This window comes from Ruditapes philippinarum, unplaced genomic scaffold (genome assembly GCF_026571515.1).
Source record: "Ruditapes philippinarum isolate M1 unplaced genomic scaffold, ASM2657151v2 ctg5953_1_1_1_1, whole genome shotgun sequence".
NCBI lineage: Eukaryota > Metazoa > Mollusca > Bivalvia > Venerida > Veneridae > Ruditapes > Ruditapes philippinarum.
This window is the reverse complement of record NW_026860698.1, coordinates 66,770-90,017: the sequence shown is the minus strand read 5'-3', so window position 1 is coordinate 90,017 and position 23,248 is coordinate 66,770. Positions and strand designations below refer to the sequence as shown.

Below are 23,248 nucleotides of genomic sequence, written 5' to 3'. Positions count from 1 at the left end.
GGAGGTAACTGTATCAAGCATTTTTTTTACTATCAAGCACTAAGAATAGTCGAGCGTTGCTGTCCTACTGACAGCTCTTGTTTTGATATTGAAATCACTATAACTATAAATGGACTGTTCCAAATTCAAAGCTGGACTTGTCCGTGTAAGATATTTGGTAGGCTAAAAGTGAAAGTATTTTTTACTATAACAGGACGTTACGGAGGGTTCAGGGACAGGATTGGGTATGACGAGGTCGATGCCGTACCTGGTGACGTGGTAAACACGGATGCGGGGACTGAGATGAAGAAACAGATGGGTAACTTAATCTATAAATATGCTTATTCACTGTAAACAGAACTTATATAATTCGTCAAATTTACTATTTTCAGTTAAAGGCCCATTATGCCCCAGAAACCAATAGAATTGTAATGCTTTAGAAAGGGCAGACATGAGTTTTACAATGTTTTAAGAATGGTTTTAGAGCAAGTTAGATGATTTTCACCTGAAGAAAGTAGCCCTGAATGTGAAATTATTTGTCATAAAGGTAGCAAGATTTAAACAAAGTAGTATTTTTTTTATTCATACAAAATACATAATCACTAATATAGTATAATAATTGCCAAAAAGGACAAAGCAAAAGATGGTCCAAGTAATTGGCTAATGAATAACAGGAGACAAAAAAAAGGCTTTTAAGAAATAGAAATAAAAGCATTTCTGAGTTATACTGGGCCTTTAATAATGGACATGTTCATTATATAAGATACTAGCTTTTTTATGCTCCCCGAAAAATTTCGGGGGAGCATATAGTCGGAGCCTTGTCCGTCTGTTCGTCCGTCTGTCCGTCCGTTGTCTTGTCCGCAGCATAACTTGAAAACCCTTGGAGATAATTTGTTTAAACTTCATACAGTGGTAGAGGGCATTGAGGGGGAGTGCAGTGCAAAAGAACCATAACTCTGTTAAGCCTCATTTTTGAATTATCTCCCCTTTTAGAAAAATCTTGTCCAGGACATAGCTGTAAAACTATAAGAGATATCAACATGAAACTTTGTAGGTAGATATATCTCAGTGGGTAGATGTGCAGTGCACAAGAATCATAACTCTGTCTTGCCTAATTCTGGAGTTATTGCCCTTTGTTTATTTTTACTTTTTGAAGCTGTCCTGGACATAACTCGGAAACCATAAGAGATATCAACAAGAAACTTTGTAAGTTGATAGATTACATTGACTAGAAGTGCAGTGCAAAGAACTGTAACTCTGCCTTGCCTAATTTTGGAATAATTGCACTTTGAACTTTTTCCAGGGACATAACTCTGAAACTACAAGAGGCGTACTATCCTGTGTCCAAAACCTGTTCGGGGAGCATCACCCGGCTCAAACAGGGCTCTTGTTAAATGTGTTCGCTGGATTTTCCACCCATTTTGATTTAAACCTTTAATTTTAACATAGGTCTAAAGAATCTTAATCAAATATGTTACTCTGATAAAATAATTGAATGATTATAACATTTTCTTGTAGAAATTGACTTGGACTATCCAAAGAAAGTTTTTGCCCCTCTGTTTGAACTGACAGCAGCTGACAGAACCAAGTTAAATAGCTTGTTATTACAGTTGATGTCTGTGCCACGAGATATGGTTGTCCTCTCAGACCTTGTAAGTATCTGAGTTAAAGATTAGTTAATTAATTATTTAAATACATGTATATAGAATAATTAGGACTGGGAATGAATAAGGTATTCGATGCTCGAATATTTGTTTTCTATGTTCGAATATTCAACTAAAAGCAATTTGTACCAATATTTATCCATAATGTAGTAAAACTTTTCACAATTAATAGGTGATTATTGCTGACACGCTTCATACAAACATACGAAAACCTGGTCAAGTGTAGTTCAAGGGTTTAATTTACGATCTTAATTGAAATTTGAAATTAAATTTAAAAAAAAACATGTCAAAACATTTCCTTTGGTTTTTTTTTCGTATTTGTTTTTCAACATTCAAATATTCGGTAGTGTTTTGAATATTCGAATAAATTCCTGGCCCTAAAAATAATACTTTACATGACTTTGCCTGTATCAACTGCCTCTTTGAACAATTCATAACTACATGTAACTTCAATCACTATGATACATTACAGATTCATCCTCATGTGTTTTTAGTCCCCTACCGGTTTAACCGGAGGGGACTTTAGGTTTACCCTCCGTCCGTCTGTCTGTCTGTCCGTCTGTCTGTCAGTCCGTCAGTCCGTCCGTCCACAAAACTGGATCCCGCGATAACGCAAAAAGTACTAAAAATATTTTTATGAAACTTGGTATATGGATAGATGGCAGTATGGACATTATGCACGTTTTTTTTTCTTCCTATGTTGAAAATTCTGGTTGCTATGGCAACAAATAGTCTGAAAATATGGCAAATTTAACACATAAACTGGATCCAGTGATAACTCAAAAAGTACTGAAAATATTTTTATGAAACTTGAAATATGGGTAGATGGCAGTCTGGAGATTATGCACATCTTTTTCTTTTTTTCCTATGTTGAACATTCTGGTTGCTATGGCAACAAATAGCCTGAATTTCAAGATTTCTGATTTAAATTTTTCAGCTTTTTCACTATATGTTCTTTATTTCTTAAGGTGTTTACTTCAAACTTTAAATATAAGTTTCTGGTCATCAAGCGCATCATATGTGACAATGTTTATAACTCTAGCACAAAATTATCAGTATTACCTCCCTTGAACTTAGATTTTTTTAGGGGAAAAAATGTTGTCTTTTTTAAATAACTTCTTTATTTCCTAATGTATCTACTTCAAACTTCATATATATGTTTCTTATTATCACTCAACATTTTTGAGAAGGTTAAATACTCTAGCAAGACTATTTCCAGAATTATGTCCCCCTTGAACTTGGATTTTTTTCGAGAAACTGGTATTTTCACTCCAACTTCTTCATCCCTTATAGGATTTACTTTAAAATCCCACATCGTAATAATATGACAAGGTTGTATAAATATTATTTCCTTACTAGGCATGGAAACTTAACACATTACTGTGATATAGACAAACTTATTTTATTATGTTTTGTGGTTGATATTTTCAAATACAGACTTCATCCTCAAATTCATTATAAATGGCAATACACATGAGTGTATGACAATTAAAGAACTTTTTGAGGGACCGGTAGGGGACTACTGTATTGCCCGCAATACTATCAAATGCTTGTTTAAAATGGACTTACAAATTAGAATTACCCTGGCATGTGTCTGAAAATAATTTTTTTAGAAAATCACAAGTCTTCATCTAGTACAATGTCAAGTAATATGTTTTAGAAAATATCTCATACCTAGGATGACAAAATAAACATCGGATACCTCTGAAAGTGATATAATGTAGAATGAAATGTTCTGTGACAAGTAATGTTAACTAACTAAGATGTGAGCTAGGGTTGATATCATCTTGTAAAAAATGAACATTTTTGTTTTATCTTCCTATTTAATATGGTGTGATATTTATTTTATTATACCGGACAAATTTTAATATACAAGATAGACATTTCAAACATAATGATAATACAATGTAACTAGAACCCAGCAACGTGTATGCACATTCGGACCATTTGGTAGTATCAGTAGGTCAAAATACCATGTGACCATGTGACATTATATAAATGTCACATGAAAACAACATGTACAACCAGGACAAGTAAGTCAAAGGGGCATTAGCGTAGGTTGACATGATCTTGTCAGGGATAAACATTATAAACTACTCATTCATTAGTAAAGATTTTGGATCCATTGAACTTTTATGTAATGTTATGTAATTTGGCTTAACCCTTTACGTCATATATACGTGAAACAACGCACTTTCGACCCCTCCCCCTCTTTTAGGCCTCAAATAGTGAAAAATGTCCTATTTGTGCCCCAAACACATGTTTTTGTTTGAGAAATGTTGCTTAAAAAAGTGAGCACTTTTTGGCGCCGCCCCCCACAGGGATGTGCCCCTTTCTGTTTGGGGAATTTGAAGGGGGTGGCAGTCCCCCTCATCGCCAAGAAAATTTTGGACTTGAGAGGCTAAAAATGACCCCAGGTCGATCATAAGGTAACGTGTAACCAACACTGAAAAGTCTTTGACTCTATCTCAATCCCTTGAGAAGTTGCAGTACTTTGAAATAAATTTTGATGGAAAAAAATCAAGAAAAATAGTGATTTTTGGCAATTTTGAGATGTCCCCTCGTTGCCATGGTAACAGGAAATTTAAGACTGAGCATGTTGTTACAAAGGCAATGGTCCAGTCAATATTTGTGCCAAGTTTGATTATTATTGAAGCATTTTTCATAGTTTCATAGTAGTTTGAACTTGTAACAGGAGGCTTTTCAATGAAAACGGCCATTTTTCACAATATGCTCTTGACGGAAAGGATGAAAAGGGTTAATTATTTTCAATTTTACCATTCTATATATCAAAATTACTATTCCAATGTTTTTTTGTTTTTTTTTTAAATATGTTAACATATGTTTTGCATATGTTTTGACTTTAGTTGGATGATGTTGGCAGAGGTAAACAACTTCAGTTCAAGATGGATGACCTAAAAGGGAAATTTCTATCATCAGATGACTCCTGGACTGAAATCCTGACATTTGCTGGCTTCCAAGTAAAAGTGAGTTGACTCTTCTCATGCTTTTGTTTTCTTCGACAAAACAAACCCATTTGATTAAAGCTCGAATTTCACTTATTTTGTCCTACCATTTCACTGTGGATAAACAAGTTAACTTCCTGTACCATTTCACTGTGCATAAACAAGTTAACTTCCTAGACCATTTTACTGTGGATAAACAAGTTAACTTCCTGTACCATTTCACAGTGGATAAACAAGTTAACTTCCTGTACCATTTCACAGTGGATAAATAATTAACTTCCTGTACCATTTCACAGTGGATAAACAAGTTAATTCCTGTACCATTTCACAGTGGATAAACAAGTTAACTTCCTGTACCATTTCACTGTGGATAAACAAGTTAACTTCCTGTACCATTTCACAGTGGACAAACAAGTTAACTTCCTGTATTATTTCACTTTGGATATACAAGTTAACTTCCTGTACCATTTCACTGTGGATAAACAAGTTAACTTCATGTTACCATTTCACAGTGGATAAACAAGTTAACTTCCTGTACCATTTCACAGTGGATAAACAAGTTAACTTCCTGTACCATTTCACAGTGGATAAACAAGTTAACTTCCTGTACCATTTCACAGTGGATAAACAAGTAAACTTCCTGTACATTTTCACTGTGCATAAACAAGTTAACTTCCTGTACCATTTCACTGTGGATAAACAAGTTAACTTCCTGTACCATTTCACAGTGGATAAACAAGTAAACTTCCTGTACATTTTCACTGTGGATAAACAAGTTAACTTCCTGTACCATTTCACTGTGCATAAACAAGTTAACTTCCTGTACCATTTCACAGTGGATAAATAAGTTAACTTCCTGTATCATTTCACAGTGGATAAACAAGTTAACTTCCTGTACCATTTCACAGTGGATAAACAAGTTAACTTCCTGTTTCCACAAGGAAATATATAGGCCTCTAAGAAAAGTACAGTGACCAGTGATAGCATGTGCTTGTAATTGCACGATACGGTGTACGTTGAATTTTAGACGCTTACATGACTGGGTGATTTTGTTTATCCACTGTTTGTTTGTGTAAATAGATGTAGTGATCTTGTTTAAACCTTATATACATTGCATGCAGTTTACTTTTGATAGTTGTTGATTTTACTAATTGGACCAACCAGCACTGACACTATTTGAGGTCTCAGCCTGGAATTATTCAGATGTTTAGAATCTTACATCGGCTGCTTGTACAGACTGAAATATTAAGCTTAAGGGTAACTGTTTTGCTTCCCAAGAGCTCAATTATCCCATGAGTGTTGGATTCTTTTTCTTGTATATTACGGAAAAATAATTTTTCTTCTTGAAAGAAAGTACCAAAACCAATATTCTCATAAAAAGACATTTTTTATGGTAGCATATAAATTTATGACTTTATTCACAACAGAGAAATGACTTCACATGTAATTCATTCATAAAAGGTGAGCAGGAATGAGGCTATTAAAAGTGCATGACTTGTTTTACACAAGATGACTATAGGATGTATTTTGCTAGCACCAGTGTAATATGTAGAAAAATCTTGTCTGATATTGCAAGAATTGTATGTGATCTCGCACGCACAAAAATAGAGATAAGATATGTACGGCGTCACGACAAAACCAATGTAATGGGTTTGCGACCTGCATGGATCGAGACCAGTTTGCGCATCCGCGCAGTCTGATCAGAATCCATGCTGTTTGCTTACAAACCCTTTTACAAGTATAGAAACTGATAGCGAACAACATGGATCCTGATCAGACTGCGCGGATGCGCAGGCTGGTCTGGATCCATGCTGGTCGCAAACGCACTATGTTGGTTTTGTCGTGACGCGGCTCATAATTGTACAATAGTTTCTGTGTCTGTTATAGGATGGCCATTTGTCTCACTCGGACAAACCGAGCACGATGTTTCACGCTATTGAGGAATATTTCGATGCTGCTAGTATGTTGGATGATGACATGTTTGACCTAATAAAACAATTTTCACCACAAACAGCCGACGCCATGCTTACAGTGGTATTTTGTTTTACTTTCATTCTCTATACATTTGAATGTGATATACATTTGATTTATATTTAGCAATATATAGACATTATGTGTGTATGTTTATTTATACTGTCGCCACTTTACACATATGTGTTTTATAGAGGGTATTTGTTTAGTTCAGTGTATATATACCATATAAACGTCATGATTATCCAATGAAAAGCGACGTAACAAATGTGTAGTATTATAAAATATACTATGTAAAAGAAAATAATTATAATAAAATAGTTTACATGAACAATCAAATTTTGTGATATACATTTATTTATAGTTGCCACTTTATACATATGTGTGACATAAATTTAATTATAGTTGCCACTTTACACATATGTGTGATATCAATTTAATCATAGTAGCCACTTTACACATATGTGTGATATAAATTTCATTGGTTACCTCACAATTTCATGAGGCGATTAAACCAATCAAAACTCTAGTTCTCAAACAACATTTGGTAAACATGATTTTATTGGTCGACATTTTATGCATCTGTTGCTTTAGATGGAGGCAATTTGATTCAATTACCCACCTTGTGATACATGTTTATCAACCATGGGTATCCAACAATGACAGAAGTGACATTAATTTACTATTTTTAAGTTTTTATGAAAATATTTCATTACATAAAGCTGTATACTGAGATATAACATTGACTTGATGAAATAATTCAGCTATATTATTTTTTATTTCAGCTGTATAAGGGTATTAAAGGGAAAGATGTCAGTGATCCAGTCACGGTTCAAGCTTGCCTCGGAGATTCTACCTGTATTAAAATATTGCTGGATCTACAGTATAGTATACAAGGTGAAATGCTCAAGGCTCCGGAACACCTTGTCTATATAATTGATGAAGTGTATTGGGTTATATATGCATTGTATGGTAATGATAAGAATAGACAATGAGAAGAGAAGAATTGTAACAGTGGTATAGTGAATGTTTAAAGGAATACACAGGCAAAAGAATGACAAAAAGATTAATTTGGTCTTGTTTACTCAAATCACATTTTAAATGAAATGAAAGTCCAATCACGTTTTATCTATATAAATAATATATTAATAAGGTTTTGAATTTAAATTATATGAATGTATGTTAAAGGAAATTGAAATGCAGATGGAATCATGCAGTTATTTTACAAAACATGGGGTGGCTTTATTATATAGAGATTAAATGTATTGTAAATTTATTATTTTTTCCTTTTGGTTATTACAGTTAGGTTGTACTTTATATGAGCCGCGTCACGACAAAACCAATATAGTATGTTTGTGACCAGCATCCGCGCAGTCTGGTCTGGATCCATGCTGGTCGCAAACGCTCTATGTTGGTTTTGTTGTGACGCGGCTCATATAATTTTTTTTGTAGAAATTGAGATATATCATGCATTTCATTATAGTATAGTTTAAAAAAATGTATAGTCTGTTTCAAAGCTTATTTTTCAAATAGTATAGTTTTGAAAATGTATAGTCTCTTTCAAAACTTATTTTCAAATAGTATAGTTTTGAAAATGTATAGTCTGTTTCAAAGCTTATTTTTCAAATAGTATAGTTTTGCAAATGTATAGTCTGTTTCAAAGCTTATTTTTCAAAAAGTATAGTTTTGAAAATGTACAGTCTGTTTCAAAGCTTATTTTTGTATGAGAAAGTTTATTATGTATGAAATTAGTTTGTCATGCATGTCATATTTGGCCGATGTACTTGTATTTATTGTAAATATGTCATCTCATGGACAAGTCTGGTTTACCGGCTTTGCGAAATTAAGATTTTCATGTTGCATGTCAGCAGATGATTAGTCAGTATTAAAAAAAAAAAAAAAAAAAAAAAAAAAAATTATTGTGTATGAAAATGTATAAATATCTACAATCTATGCAATGCCTTTCATGCAATGTGATAACACTGATTAATATACAATATAGTATGGTAGTATGATTATAATTTTACTATTTTTATAACCATATTTTTACCATGTTACTAACAGCTAGATTTTTCTGTTTTTCTTACTTTTCTTTTTTCCCCATATTTTGACACATTTGATAATATATCTATACATGCTATGTATATAATGCTCTTTTTTGGCTAAGATTTACATTATTTGCTTAATTGACATTTTGCATATTTTTTTGTACTAGTTAAAACTTAAATTTGCTGCTGAAATTTAAAAACAACAATAACAACAGTATTTACACATAAATCCAGGGACTAGATGTAGATCTGTTTGAATATGTAATTGTCAGGAATTTTAATGCCAAAATATAAATGTTATCAGTTAGTTTTTACTCAGTAATACTGAGTTTTGTCACACTATATATCTGGACTGGTTTACTTGTATTTATACACGTGAAAATGTGCTGTAAACCCTTGTTACATGAGCTCGGATGATTTATTTTTATATCAATTTATTTTTGAACTATATTTGATCTTTTTTTAGGAAAAATTAATTAAGAATTAATAAAAAGTATATTTTAACTAATTTTAGATTCATTGAGTTCGATTTTTCCTGCCAAAATTTGATTGTTCATGTAAACTTTATTATTATAATTATTTTCTTTTGTAAAATTGGAATGTTGCGATATGATCTATACTGTGTCGCTGTTACGTAAAACCAAAAACATACAAAAAAAACAACAAAAATCTATGTTAGTTGTAAACATCCCTCATAATTGGTTATATAATTAGGCAAAAATATATATATTATTATATATCACATACATGTACATGTAAAACATGACCCAGAAGTGTAATAAAGCCACTTAATAAAAACAATTTTACACTAGTGTAAGAACACTGATGTGACATCATTTGTATTAAAGTAAATGTCACATTGTAGGTGCGTCAACGAAAAATGACTCTTTGTTTTAAATATAAATCATTCTTATTTTGAATATGTGATACATAGAATATTATATTCGTGTAGATCAATACTAAATTTTTTGAACTTGTTGAATACAACCAGAGGCTCGCCATAATATAATTTTATTCAACATATTCACTTAATTAAGTATTAATTTTCACTCATTCAGTATGATCTATAAATGATCGGCGTCATGACAAAACCAACATGGTGCATTTGCGACCAGCATGGATCCAGACCAGCCTGCACATCCACGCAGTCTGATCAGGATCCATGCTGTTCGCTTACAACTCCATAACAAGTAGAGAAACTGATAGCGAACAGCATGGATCCTGATCAGACTGCGCGGATGCGCAGGCTGGTCTGGATCCATGCTAGTCGCAAACCCATTATGTTGGTTTTGTCATGACGCGGCTCATACATTTAAAAGTTGATGGAAAATTTGTGAACAGTATGCAAGCATCAGTAAAGTGCTAAAATGTTAGTGGTACTTTATTCTGTAATAGAAATTAATGTGCCAATAAAATGTATGCAGCATAAAATGCTAATAGATTAAAATCTATGTACAATTGCAGTATATCTAAATTGCAAAGACAATGTGCAAATAGATTTTTTTTTTGTTTTTTAAAAAAGACCCTTGTGAAGAATTGACGGAAAATTTAATACTTGACATTTCGTGTGTATCTTTTCTATGTACGAAATATACCTGTGTTAATATGTATAGTTAAAGGATTGTCTTTATAGGACATATAGATAAATAGAATCAACATTATTCCAGAGTGCCAGTCTTCAATCATTATTGGCTGGACTACCGCCTCCGTGGTCGAGGGGTAAGAGTCAATGACTCCTAATCCAGTTACCTCTTTGGCGTGGGTTCGTTCCCCGGGAGATGCTTTGGTAGTTTAGCGTGTAGGAAGGTAGTCTAGTACTGGTGTAACTCTCCAGGGCTTTCATTTGTTCAAATAAAAGCCCTGGGGTAAAAATTGGCCTGCCCTAGGGGGTCATTGATTTTAATTATTTTGTATAGAGTAAAAACTTAATAATCTTCCTTTAAAAAACCAAAAAAAATTGAGTTTAGATACTAAGCATGAAATATTTTCTAGTTAGTGTCTACCAGGTTTGAATAAATAAGAGCCCTGGGGTCAAAATTGGCCCCTCCCGGGGGGGGGGGGGGCAGAGGTCATTAGTTTTTCCTATATGTATATAGTAAAAACTTTAAAAAAATCTTCTTATAAAAACCCCAAAGAGTTAAAGCTTAGATATTTATCATGAAACGTCTTCTAATGGCTGTCTACCAAGTTTGTTCAAATTAAAGTCCCTGGTTTAAAATTGGCATTGGCCCACAGGTGAGAGATTTCAGCGTCATTATGGCCCTCTTGTTTCTTTTGTTAGGTCCTCTTTGGCCTTCCTTTTCAGTTTAGCCCACTTTCAATGCAAGCTAATGTTCTGCCCCAGATCAGTTATCTTGCAACTGATGTTTTTCCAAATTTCAGACTTTCAGCCCAGATAACCTATAAAAACCTTTATAACTTATAATACATGTACCTAGAATATTATGGATTGTTGAATGTTAAAGTGTTGAACATGTATATTTTATTTGCAGTCATCACTACAATATTGTTTTTTATGCCCCCGCTATTTGATTCTTGTTTAATTATGTGTTAATTGCGGTCTGTAGTAGATTGATTACAGTGAGTGCCTTCTTTATTGCAGAATTACAAATAGAATTGTTGGTAACAAGGTGCTTATGACTATTTTTGTGATACTAGAATTATGTGTTATCAACAAACATTGAAAATGTTGAAATAATAACATGTATGCTTAAACTGTTATTTCCTTTTTACATTGTTTTAAGATTACTTTTATTATTGTACTAAAAAAAACCTGAAGTCAATTTCTAGATTTATTTGTAAAATCTCTAGGAAGTTGATTTTAACACTTTAATTATTTAATACTTAATTTATTATGCCCCCGCCATGTAATGGCCGGGGCATATAGTGTTACCCTGTTCCGTCCTTCCGTCATTCCGTCATTCTGTCATTTCGTCATCATCAGTTTCCGTTCATTATCTAAGTAACGGTTGCACACATTCAACTCAAATTTGACATATGGATATGTCATGAGAAAATACAGGTCAAGTTCGAATTTTGTCATGGTTCGATGATTTTTGGCAGAGTTATGCCCCTTTTACTTTGAAAATAATATGAAATTTTCAGTTTCCGTTCATTATCTCCCCAAAGGTACAACACATTCAACTCAAATTTGACATATGGATATGTCTTGAGAAAATACAGGTCAAGTTCGAATGTGGTCATGGTTCGATGATTTTTGGCAGAGTTATGCCCCTTTCACTTTGAAAATAATATGAAATTTTCAGTTTCCATTCATTATCTCCCCAACGGTACAACACATTCAACTCAAACTTGACATATGGATACATCAAAGGAATGCGCAGGTCAAGTTCAAATTTGGTTGTGGTTCGATGATTTTTGGCAGAGTTATGCCCTTTTCACTTTGAAAATAATATGAAATTTTCAGTTTCTATTTATTATCTCCCCAACAGTACAACACATTCAACTCAAATTAAACATATGGATACGTTTTTGGAATGCCCAGGCCAAGTTCGAATATGGTCATGGTTCAATGATTTTTGCAGAGTAATGCCCCCTTTACTTTGAAAATAATATGAAATTTACAGTTTCTGTTCATTATCTACCCAACAGTGTTACATATTCAACTCAAATTTGACATATGGATATGTCAAAGGAATGGGTAGGTCAAGTTGGAATTTGGTCATGGTTCGATGATTTTTTGGCAGAGTTATGTCCCTTTCACTTTGAAAATAATATAGATACATCTTAGGAATAAGCAGTTTAAGTTTGAATTTGGTCGTGGTTCAATGATTTTGGACAAACTTATCTTTCTTGAATGTTGGAAAAATTTTGAACTTTCAGTTTCAGCACTCATACTTTTGTGGAAAGTTTGAATTTGGTCGTGGTTCAATGATTTTGGACAAACTTATCTTTCTTGAATGTTGGAAAAATTTTGAACTTTCAGTTTCAGCACTCATACTTTTGTGGAAAGTTTGAATTTGGTCGTGGTTCAATGATTTTGGACAAACTTATCTTTCTTGAATGTTGGAAAAATTTTGAACTTTCAGTTTCAGCACTCATACTTTTGTGGAAATGTATGTAGCCATTATTTTGGCTACAAATATGAAATATGCTATTTTCAAAAGGTTAAGACTAAATAATTTCCGTGCTTTGAACATTGTATGAAAATGGTTTGTGTTAACATTGAAAAGTTTTAAGGGCTTTGAACTGCAAATGAAAAAAATTATTTGTGCAAACAAATTTGGAACTGAATATTATAACATCTGAAATTTTGGCTGCATGCGGGGGCATCCGTGGCATGATGACACATTTCTAGTTTAATACTTAAATTATTTAATACTTAAATGCTTAAAACTGTCATACATGTACTTGAAACCATTTGAGCTGCGTCACGACAAAACCAACATAGTGCATTTGTGCAGTCTGATCAGGATCCATGCTGTTCGCCATCAGTTTCTCTACTTGTAAAAGGGTTGGTAAGCGAACAGCATGGATCCTGATCAGACTGGTCTGGATACATGCTGGTCGCAAACACATTATGTTGCTTTTGTCATGATGCGGCTCATTTTATTAAAATATATAGGTGATGCGATAGCTCAATTTGTCACGCCACTGACTGTCACTCCTGAGGTTCTGGATTCGATCCTGGGTAACACCCTTGGGATTTTTCAGAGACACTTTCAGTGTTTCCCACCTACCTAGAGGTTTACTGGTAAGAAACCCAGGTAATCCTCGCATGTATCAGTGCTATTCAATAAGAGCTAGGGACTTGTTCCCGGACTCCCTTGTATCTCATAGCTGTATCTAGAGTCTGCTGAGGTAAGGACCCTACTGGAAATAAGTGCTTGCACTTTTGGAGGTTATCCTTGATCGCCCGGTCTAAAGAAAATCAATCAATCAATCAAATATCTTAATGCAGTTGTTCACATAGGAACAATGATTTGTTTTTACTAGAGATGTTTATACCCTATGTCTTATTTTGAGTGACATTTCTTCATTAAAATAAAACTTCTGTTTTTTACTCATGACTTTGTTGTTTTAAATTTGTTGTGTAAACCTTTTAGGTCTATACAAAAAGATTTTTTATGCTCCCACAAAGTGGGTGGCAAAAAGCGTTGCACTTGTTCGTCCGTCCGTCCGTACATCCCGAAATCTTGTGAACGCAACTCCTCTTAAACGGGATGGCAGATTTTGCTTAAACTTCAAGGGATGAACAACCTTAATGTGTACATGGAAGTAAAGGAAGGAATTTTTGTTGCGACCAAATTTAACAGAATTATGGCCCTTTGTTATTTTTTTCACTATATACCATATAGAAATTTTGTGAACGCAACTCATCTTAAACCGGATGGCAGATTTTGCTTAAATTTCCAGGGATTAACAGCTTAACTGTGTAGATGGCAGTAAAGGAAGGAATTTTTGCTGTGACCAAATTTAACAGAATTATGGCCCTTTGTTGATTTTTTCACTATATACGATATAAATAATTGAACATATAAATTTTACATTTGTAATTCAATTTAACATGTACATAAGATTACCTGTAGATCATTTTAGGTATATGTACAGAAATGAAACAGTGGAATAAAAAAGTTCCACATAAAAATCTTACATACAGATATGCATGCTCTTGTTTACGAGCACATCTGCACAGTTTGGGCATCCGTGTCCTTTGGACACAGTTCTAGTTTCACTATATACTATGTAGAAATTTTGTGAACGCAACTCCTCTTAAACGGGATGGCAGATTTTGCTTAAACTTCCAGGGATGAACAACCTTAATGTGTAGATGGCAATAAAGGAAGGAATTTTTGCTGCGACCAAATTTCACAGAATTATGGCCCTTTGTTGATTTTTTCACTATATACCATATAGAAATTTTGTGAACGCAACTCCTCTTAAATTGCTTAAACTTCCAGGGATGAACAACCTTAATGTGTGGATGGTAGTCAAGGAAGGAATTTTTGCTGCGACCAAATTTAACAGAATTATGGCCCTTTGTTGATTTTTTCACTATATACCATATATATGTTGTCGGTGGGGGGTATCCGCGTCCTTTGGACACAGTTCTAGTTTATCTTTCATTTGACCCTAATTTGACACAAGCTGCATTTTGTACAGCGCAAGCTTCATACATTTTATTTCTACTTGTTAAATTATTTGTTGGTACAGTAAATTTACTTTGATTAAAAAAATCTATTTCTGTTTAACGAGATGGTCATCTCACCAGAACGTAACAAAAAAAAAAAAAAAACAACAACAAAAAAAACACACGAAATTTGTGTCTAATTAAAGACAAGGTCCAATCTTGGATCTGGGACATTGATTTTCAATGGATAATCGTGACGTTTATATAGTTTAATACTCACGGGTACTGACAATTTATCAAGACATCTCCCTAAGTTCTCTAAAAGATTAGGCTTGCTGTGTTATAAATTCGTTATTGATATTTCTGACAGGTTAAATGGCCGTATATAAATGGTTGTTTGCAATATAATCCTTCGCCTAACGGCTTGGGTTATATTTCCAAACAACCGTTTATATAGGGCCATATAACCTGTCAAAATCTTTATAACTAATAATGATGTGGAAGGTGTGATATTTGGGTCATAATTGAAATACTCTCGAATATGTTCCTGGAACCAACAAGTATTTAATGAGTATACGGTATCTGCCTCACGGAAACCTCGGAATACTGCCCCTCCTGTCTCAAACTTCAATCGACATTTATCTTCGTGCACTATAGATATTTTTTTTTCAAGGTGGAAAAATGATACATATTGTGATGGATACCATACCAAACATTACATTCGTCATCGTTGGCCCATTTTGCCACATGAAATTTATTGTTGGTGTACTACAATAGGTTCCAAGTAAGTATATACCCAAGGACCCTATTTGAAATAAGCCTTTGGGCTTACATAGGCAATCCGTGGTTTATATTGCACACTACTTTATACATGCTTTCACTTACGTCGTCACATTATTATAAATTGGTAAATAGGAAAGAAAGATAAATTTGGTTTTGTCTGAAATATAATTTCTAGATTTTGTCCTGTATTATTATTCTTATTTATTATTTAATGAGCCTCCTGTGATATTTATGTTTGACAAACTTTCGAAATATTTTATTACAATTGTGTTATAACTTTTATATGAAAATTAATAAGTGTTTGCATTACATGTATATATATGTGTGTGTTTTAACCTGAATAAATATCTATTGTCTATCTATCAAAAAAGTTACTCATTGGGCAATTAACTCAACTATATATCTTATTCTGTTACGTTTTGGCTATAAGTACAATTTTGTGATTTAGTATTTTGTATGGAAATCACAATCCCAATCGCAACTTTTCAGTCCTTACTGCCAGACGTCGAGCACAATAGTATGAATACACGGAACGGATACCGTATTTAAGTCTAACCTACGCGCAGGTTTTTTAACTAAACATGTTAACAAAAAGTAATTTAATGCTGGGAGTTGTTGGCATTTTCCCCCAATGTGTCAAGTAAAAGTTCATCTAAAATAAGTGAATTCAAATATACAAAAGCAAGCTATACATTATTTATAGCTTTGGAAACCGAAAGTACAAAATGCCAACTTGTCGGATTTTTAAAATTGTACATCAGTGGGCATATTTGAATTAAACATCTTTGTCACACATATTTTCAATCATAATTGTACCGATTTTATCTTCGCTTGGATGTCAAATATATACATTCGTTTTACATTATCGAAGATTACACACTCTGTTTCTGCTTACATCTGAAACTAGGTGGTATAACTATTTTCAATCCGTTTTGACTCTGAGGTTATTATAGATAATAGCCAAGGACGTTCCGATTATCACAATCATACTTTGTTTACATGTAACTATTTTAATGACATATTAGTTTTCACATTTAGCACTATTTTCTTCGGGTAACGGGCATCTCACATGCCCTAAAATCATTATCAAAATGTTATAATATTCATGTTTGCTCTTTCTAAAAACTAGTATGAGGCATAATGTGCATACATATAGCTCCAAACATAATCGAGCTTAAATCAATTCAGAGAATTTTCAAGAAGATGTATATTGAATAAGTATTGATTTGGATGGAGAATCTGGCTTTGCATAAATCCCTGACCTGTCTAATTCTTATTATCAAATTGGTTGATACAATAAGAATTTCACCACAACATATTTGTTATTTTAAATAACTTAAGGGCACACGTGAAAGTTTGGTTAAATCTATTGTAATTCAAAAGAAAGTCCAGAGTAGCGATCTATCAATTTTATAGGTTCCCGGGAAATATTTAATTGGATGGTTTAAATAAGCGTTGCATTTTTAACTAGATGTATGATGAATAAAAAAAACAAAATTGATTTTTTCAACACTAAATTTATTTCTCAAAATTCTCTACGTCGTCATTTTCTGTTGTGTAGGTTCTTGTATACACTGTATGAAGCGGCGGCAGGCTTCGTCGAATGTTCATTAATGTATTTCTTGCCTGTTGAAAATTTCTGTAAATGGTAATAAGAAAAAATTATTATTACTTCTGTTTTAATTTCAAATATCAATTATGTAATGTTTAAAGGCACATTATGTCTCAGAAACAAATAAATTTTACTTCTTTAGAAAGGGCAGACATGAATTTTATAATGTTAAAATAATGTTAAATAATAATAAATGTTATATTACTCCGAAATTATAAAGCTTTTGAGAAATAAATATAAAAGAATTTTATATTGAACATGATTTGTTTTTATTCTATATCGATTAATTATTTAAAACTTCCGAGAAGTTTCATTGAAATATCAAGAATAAGAAATAAATAGAGGATGTTCAAGTTTTTTTTTCTGTTACCCCAATATTTATTTTCATCGAGTGGTAAAAAATAAAAAGTTCATAAGCGGCGGTAGCCTCGACTGAAATATGATAATTTTCATACCACAATGTAAAAAATATAGAAACATCTTGGATGTTCTGTGTATTATATACATTTGTCTCGTTTTTACATTAAAATTTGAAAGACTGTCACTTAAATATTGTATATTGGCTGAATTTAGAAGAAAGTAGTCCGGCAAGATACCAGTGAAAATAGGGACAATATGTTTTCCTGCAGTGAAAATTAATTGTTTTACAGTGAAAAAACGGAAAATGAAAAAAGGCATTTTATGGCATCAATATTTGTCTTTACTTCGTATTTAAGTATATAACAAACAGGGACATCTGATGATATAAACAACATGTAATATTTAATCAGAAAGTTTTTAAATATTATGTAGGGAACAATTATGTTGTGTATTTTTTTCTAAATATCATATTATTTTTTAAATCATTTGTTTTCCATCTTAACTATATTGCTCGTGTGAATCCAATGAAGATCTTTAAACCTTTCCAATCCCCTCTTTCGAAATTTCGTCTTCGCCTGCTATTGGGTTCAAAATGTCCAGATTGTTTTGATAAACCTCGGTAATCTGCATAAGATATACTGCCAAAAGCTAATCCAATAAGACAGAACAACAGAACTAATTGAATGAATTGTTTCATTGCTGTTTTATCTGCACCTGAAAAGGAACATGCGGGACATAAAAAATAAACATGCGGCATATTGAAAATGAACTTACGCAACTTAGAGAAGAAACATTCGGAACATTGAAAAAAACTTAAGGAACATTGAAAATGAACTTACGAAACATTGGAACATTGGAAATGAACAGACAAAACATTTAAAAAGAACATACGGTACACACGGAACATTGAAAATGAACTTATAGAACATTGAAAATGAATTTACAGAACATTGAAAAGGAACATACAGAACAATGAAAAGGAACTCACGGAATATTAAAAATGAACATTGAAAATGAATGTACGGAATATTGAAAATGAACATGTGGAACATTTAAAGGAACATACGGAACAATATGAAAATGAACATACGGAAAATTGAAAATTAACATACGGAACATTGATAATGATTTAACGAAACATTGAAAATGAACTTATGGTACATTGAAAAGGAACATACGGAACTTTGAAAAATGAACATACGGAACATAGATAGATCTAATTCACTTACGGAAAAACGGAGAATTGAAAAGGAACATTGAAAATAAACATGCGGAACATTGAAAATGAACTTACTGAACATTGATAATGAATATACGGAACATTCAAAATGCACTTACAGAAAACTGAAAAGGAAAATACGGATGGAACATTGATATTGATCTTACTGAACATTTAAAATGAACATACGGAGCATTGAAAATGAACTGATGGAACATTGAAAATGAACATATGGAACACTGAAAATGAACATAAGGAACATTGAAAAGGAGCATAAAGGAAAATTGAAAATGAACATACAGAACTTTAAAAAGGAACATACGTAACATTGAAATTTCGGAACATTGACAATGAACATATGGAACATTGAAAAGAAAGTAAAGAAACTTTGAAAAAAAAAAACAAATTGAAAATTGAAAATGAACTTACGGAACTTTATAAAAAAGGAACTTGCGGAACATTGAAAAAAAAACTTACGGAGCATTTAAAATGAACTTAAGGGACATTGAAAATGAACATACGGAAACCTTTTAAAGGAGCATATGGAACATTGAAAATGAACTTAAGGAACTTTAAAAAAGGAACATACGGAACATTTAAAATGAACTAAAGGAACATTGAAATTGAACATATGGAACATTGAGAAGAAACTTAAGTAACAATGAAAAGAAACATATGAAAAATTGAAAATGAACTTACGAAACTTTAAAAAGGAACATACGGAATTTTGAAAATGAACTTACAGAACATTGAAAATGAACTTACGGAAAATTGCAAATGAACATACAGAACTTTGAAATGGAACTTTCGGAACATTGAAAAGGAACTTATGGAAAGTTGAAAATGAACTTACGAAACTTTAAAAAGGAACATAGGAACATTGAAAATGAACTAACGGAACATTGAAAATGAACATTGGGAACATTGAAAAGGAACTTAAGAAATATTGAAAAGGAGCAAACAAAACATTGAAAATGAACTTATCGAACATTGAACATTTCAGATATAAGAACAAAGGTCAGGAGTGAATAAGATAACAATATAACAATATAAATAGTGTATAAATCTTCATCATAGAGGAGATAGTTAGATGTATATATTCGAATATTCTAACAATAGCTATTTTATTTCAAATATATGCAAATACCTTTCGTAGATCATTTAAAAAAATGATAATAAACGATTTAGTTTTAAAAACCAAATTAAGAGAAATCAAATGTAAATTAGGACTTTAAAAGTCCTAATGTTGAGCTAAAAAGCGAAAAATATATGCATGTAATAAAAACCTAATTTGAACTTTAAAATGTCCTAGAGCGCAATAATAGTAATTCATCATATAATGTCATATTAAATGATATAGAACTAAATATAGATTCCTTGTTTAAGGGATATTTTGTAAAGAACATCTAAATGAAACGTTTTGATTTTTAATATCATTTGAAAAAAATCTTGAAACTGTGCTTATTGTAGACCATTCCATTTAGCAAATCTTTGCTCATCTTAAGTCGGCAGATGGATCGGATCATTCCTCAATGTCCTTCATTTAAAGATACCGGATGCAAACATTTATTAAATGTTATTTGGAGGTTAATACAATGTATTTCCTTGCTGATCGTCATTATACGATTAAGGTCCGAAGATGTGCATTATGGTCTGAGGAGTTTATGGCTTGGAGGACCATTATTGTGTGGCAGCAACCAAGTTTTAACGTAATTAATACATATCTTGGATATACAGAATTTTGATATCGCCGCGAATTTAGGTAGCACGCCACAGCCAATGTAGTCAATCATAACACGATCATGTATATACGAGGGCTGTCCAAAAAATTCGTGCACTGCAGTTATTGTCGTGAGAGTTCTTGATATAAAAACATTAATTATATATCACTTGAAGGGGAGATCTGTCTCAAATGAGAAAACAAAAGAAAAAAACGTGTAACCGGCATGTCGTGAAAACGAATCATCATACAGTTACCTTGGTAACGTAATACCGGCGCATGACAAAAAATTGGGTTAGTGCATTACTTTGATGCATCACGGTTTTCTTAAACACAACATACAAGCGTTAAAATTCAGGGAAAAGTATGTTTACGTATTCCAAACGTCACTATAAAATATAACGTCATTTGCCCTATTGTAATGTCGTAAACAAACATTTGTGTGAGGTCGTCAATATTGTAATTACGTAAAAATGTCAGTCGCTAAACGTCTGGAAATACGTACGATCATTACATTTTGTGCAAATATTGGTAAAACACAAGCAAATACCTACAAAGAACTTATTAGGGCAAGCGGGGACAAATTCAGTGTCACCAAGGCTGGTTTTTAAATGGCACAAACGCTCTGTAGAAGGGCGAGAGTCGGTATACGATGACAACCGGTCAGGCAGACGTCCATCCATAATGCCGGCATATGTGACGAGGGTTGTCCAATATATTCGTTCACTGGTGGGATAGTTACATGTCCGTTGCATAAGAACAATAAAAACTACAACATACTTTGACAGTAAAACAAATAATAACATAAAAGACAAATGCCACTTTACAAGCAACAAACAATTAATACAATTACAGTAATGAACTAACCCATTTTTTTGCCGTGCGCCGGTATTACGTTACTAAGGTAACTAAATGACCATTCTTTTACACGACACGCCAGTTACCCGGCTTTTTCTTTTGTTTTCTTATTTGAGACAGATTTCCCCTTCAAGTGATATATAATTCATTTGTTTTTATTAATAACTCTTACGACAATTACTGCAGTGCACGAATTTTTTGGACAACCCTCGTATCATAATGAGTTGTGCGGCAAACTATGGCAAAACACAAGTAGTTAAACGATAACTTAGATGAGCTGTTTAACCAATATTTAAACATGTTATTTGCTTGAACATATAAGCGTTTCTAGAAAAGAGAAACAAACGTTGAATCCTATCCTTTATGTTTTGGAATATGACTTCCACAAACTTATCCTTATGTTTAAATATGATATAACAGTGCCTCGATAGAATCTTAATATGAAAACTGTATTTAGATATTTGTTGCATGACTCCTGTTATTGCAAAACTGGTTGCGAGACATGTGCAAAAAGATTGTGTCAACAGAACTAGTTTTGCAATAGATTTATTAACGAGTTTTGCAATAGATTTATTGACAAATTCGTTTTATTGCAAAACCGGTTTGTGAAAAACTGCCCGTGATACTTGATAATGCAATCAGCGAGGCTTTCCTAAATATATAGTAAAATATTGTGATTAAATGCCGAGCTGGAAAAGCAATCTAGCGGGACATGTTCACCTCAATAAGGTAATGTGCAGAACCCATGTTACCCTTTTGCCGGCTTAAGGTAAAGGTCACACTTTAATGTCAAAAATATTCTTAAATTTAAAAATGTATTTGAATATTTCTGAAACTAGAAAATTAATGTATTTGCTTATAACTTTAAATATATATGAAGTGTCAGAATTAAGATATGCAGGTCAACTTTCATAACTCTGTATTGCTTTCTGACAAAGTTATGCCCCTTTTTAAGTCTTCAAATTTGTAAACAATCAAATATTAGACAATATGTCGTGTTCGCTCTATAAATCATATACATGTACTAATGGAAGAATTTTCTTCAAACTTTACTGCAATGTTCACCTCAACAAGGTTATGTGCAGAACCCATGTTACCTTGTGCCGGCTAAAGGTCAAGGTCACGTTTGAAGGTCAAAAATTGACTTAGAAAATGTTCTTAAATTTTAACATGTACTTGAATATTTCTGAAACTAGCACAGATATTTACTTGAAACTTCAAATATATACGAAGTGTCGCAAGCAAGATATGCAGGTCAAGTTTCATAACTAAAACTGATGGGGATAACTTTGTATTGTATTTTGACAAAGTTAAGTCCATTTTTATGTCTTTAAATTTATTTACTATAATGTTTCTTAAACCAGAACAGATATTTACTTGAAACCTAAAATTTAAATGAATGGTTACAAGCAAGCTCAGATGACGAAAACTCTACAATTACATTGAATTATGACACAAGTTATGCCCCTTTTAGGCTTAGAAAATGTTCTGATATAACCATTACTACTTACCCAGATAGCATTCTATATGGGACCCATGTGGGGCCCATATGGGCACCTATATGGGTCCCATTTGGGCTGCCCATATGGGCCCCATATAGGAAGTGCAACCGGGTTCCAAATGGGTCCCATCTGGGCAGCCCTTATACTCAATATGGGATTCACATGGGCCCCATCTGGGCAGCCCATGTACACAATATGGGCCCCATATGGGCAGCCCTTGTACTAAATATGGGTTTCAAATGGGCAGCCCAGATACTTCCATTATGGGTAGATTTTGAATTCCGGGGTAGATCTATTTTCAATTACTTCAATTATAAGTTTGCTGAACGTTTAGATAGCAACCGCTTGCTACAGAGCATGATTCTTGTACTTGCGTTAAATATTCAAGTGATGTTTTAACTTATTCTGTTTCCTGGAACAGACAGATTATGGCACAAAGCCTTTATGATCATGCAAGAAAACAATACACAATGTA

General features: G+C 32.9%; 1 protein-coding gene across 1 annotated transcript; it reads left to right on the top strand.

The window, feature by feature from the left end:
* Window positions 1-80: 80 nt before the first annotated feature.
* Window positions 81-10,139, top strand: LOC132713098 (uncharacterized). The gene is made up of 5 exons (XM_060695568.1): window positions 81-298; window positions 1,498-1,631; window positions 4,511-4,630; window positions 6,497-6,643; window positions 7,366-10,139. The coding sequence occupies exons 1-5, from the start codon at window positions 283-285 to the stop codon at window positions 7,573-7,575; spliced, it is 627 nt and encodes a 208-aa protein (XP_060551551.1). The 5' UTR covers window positions 81-282; the 3' UTR covers window positions 7,576-10,139.
* The last annotated feature ends 13,109 nt before the right edge of the window (window positions 10,140-23,248 follow it).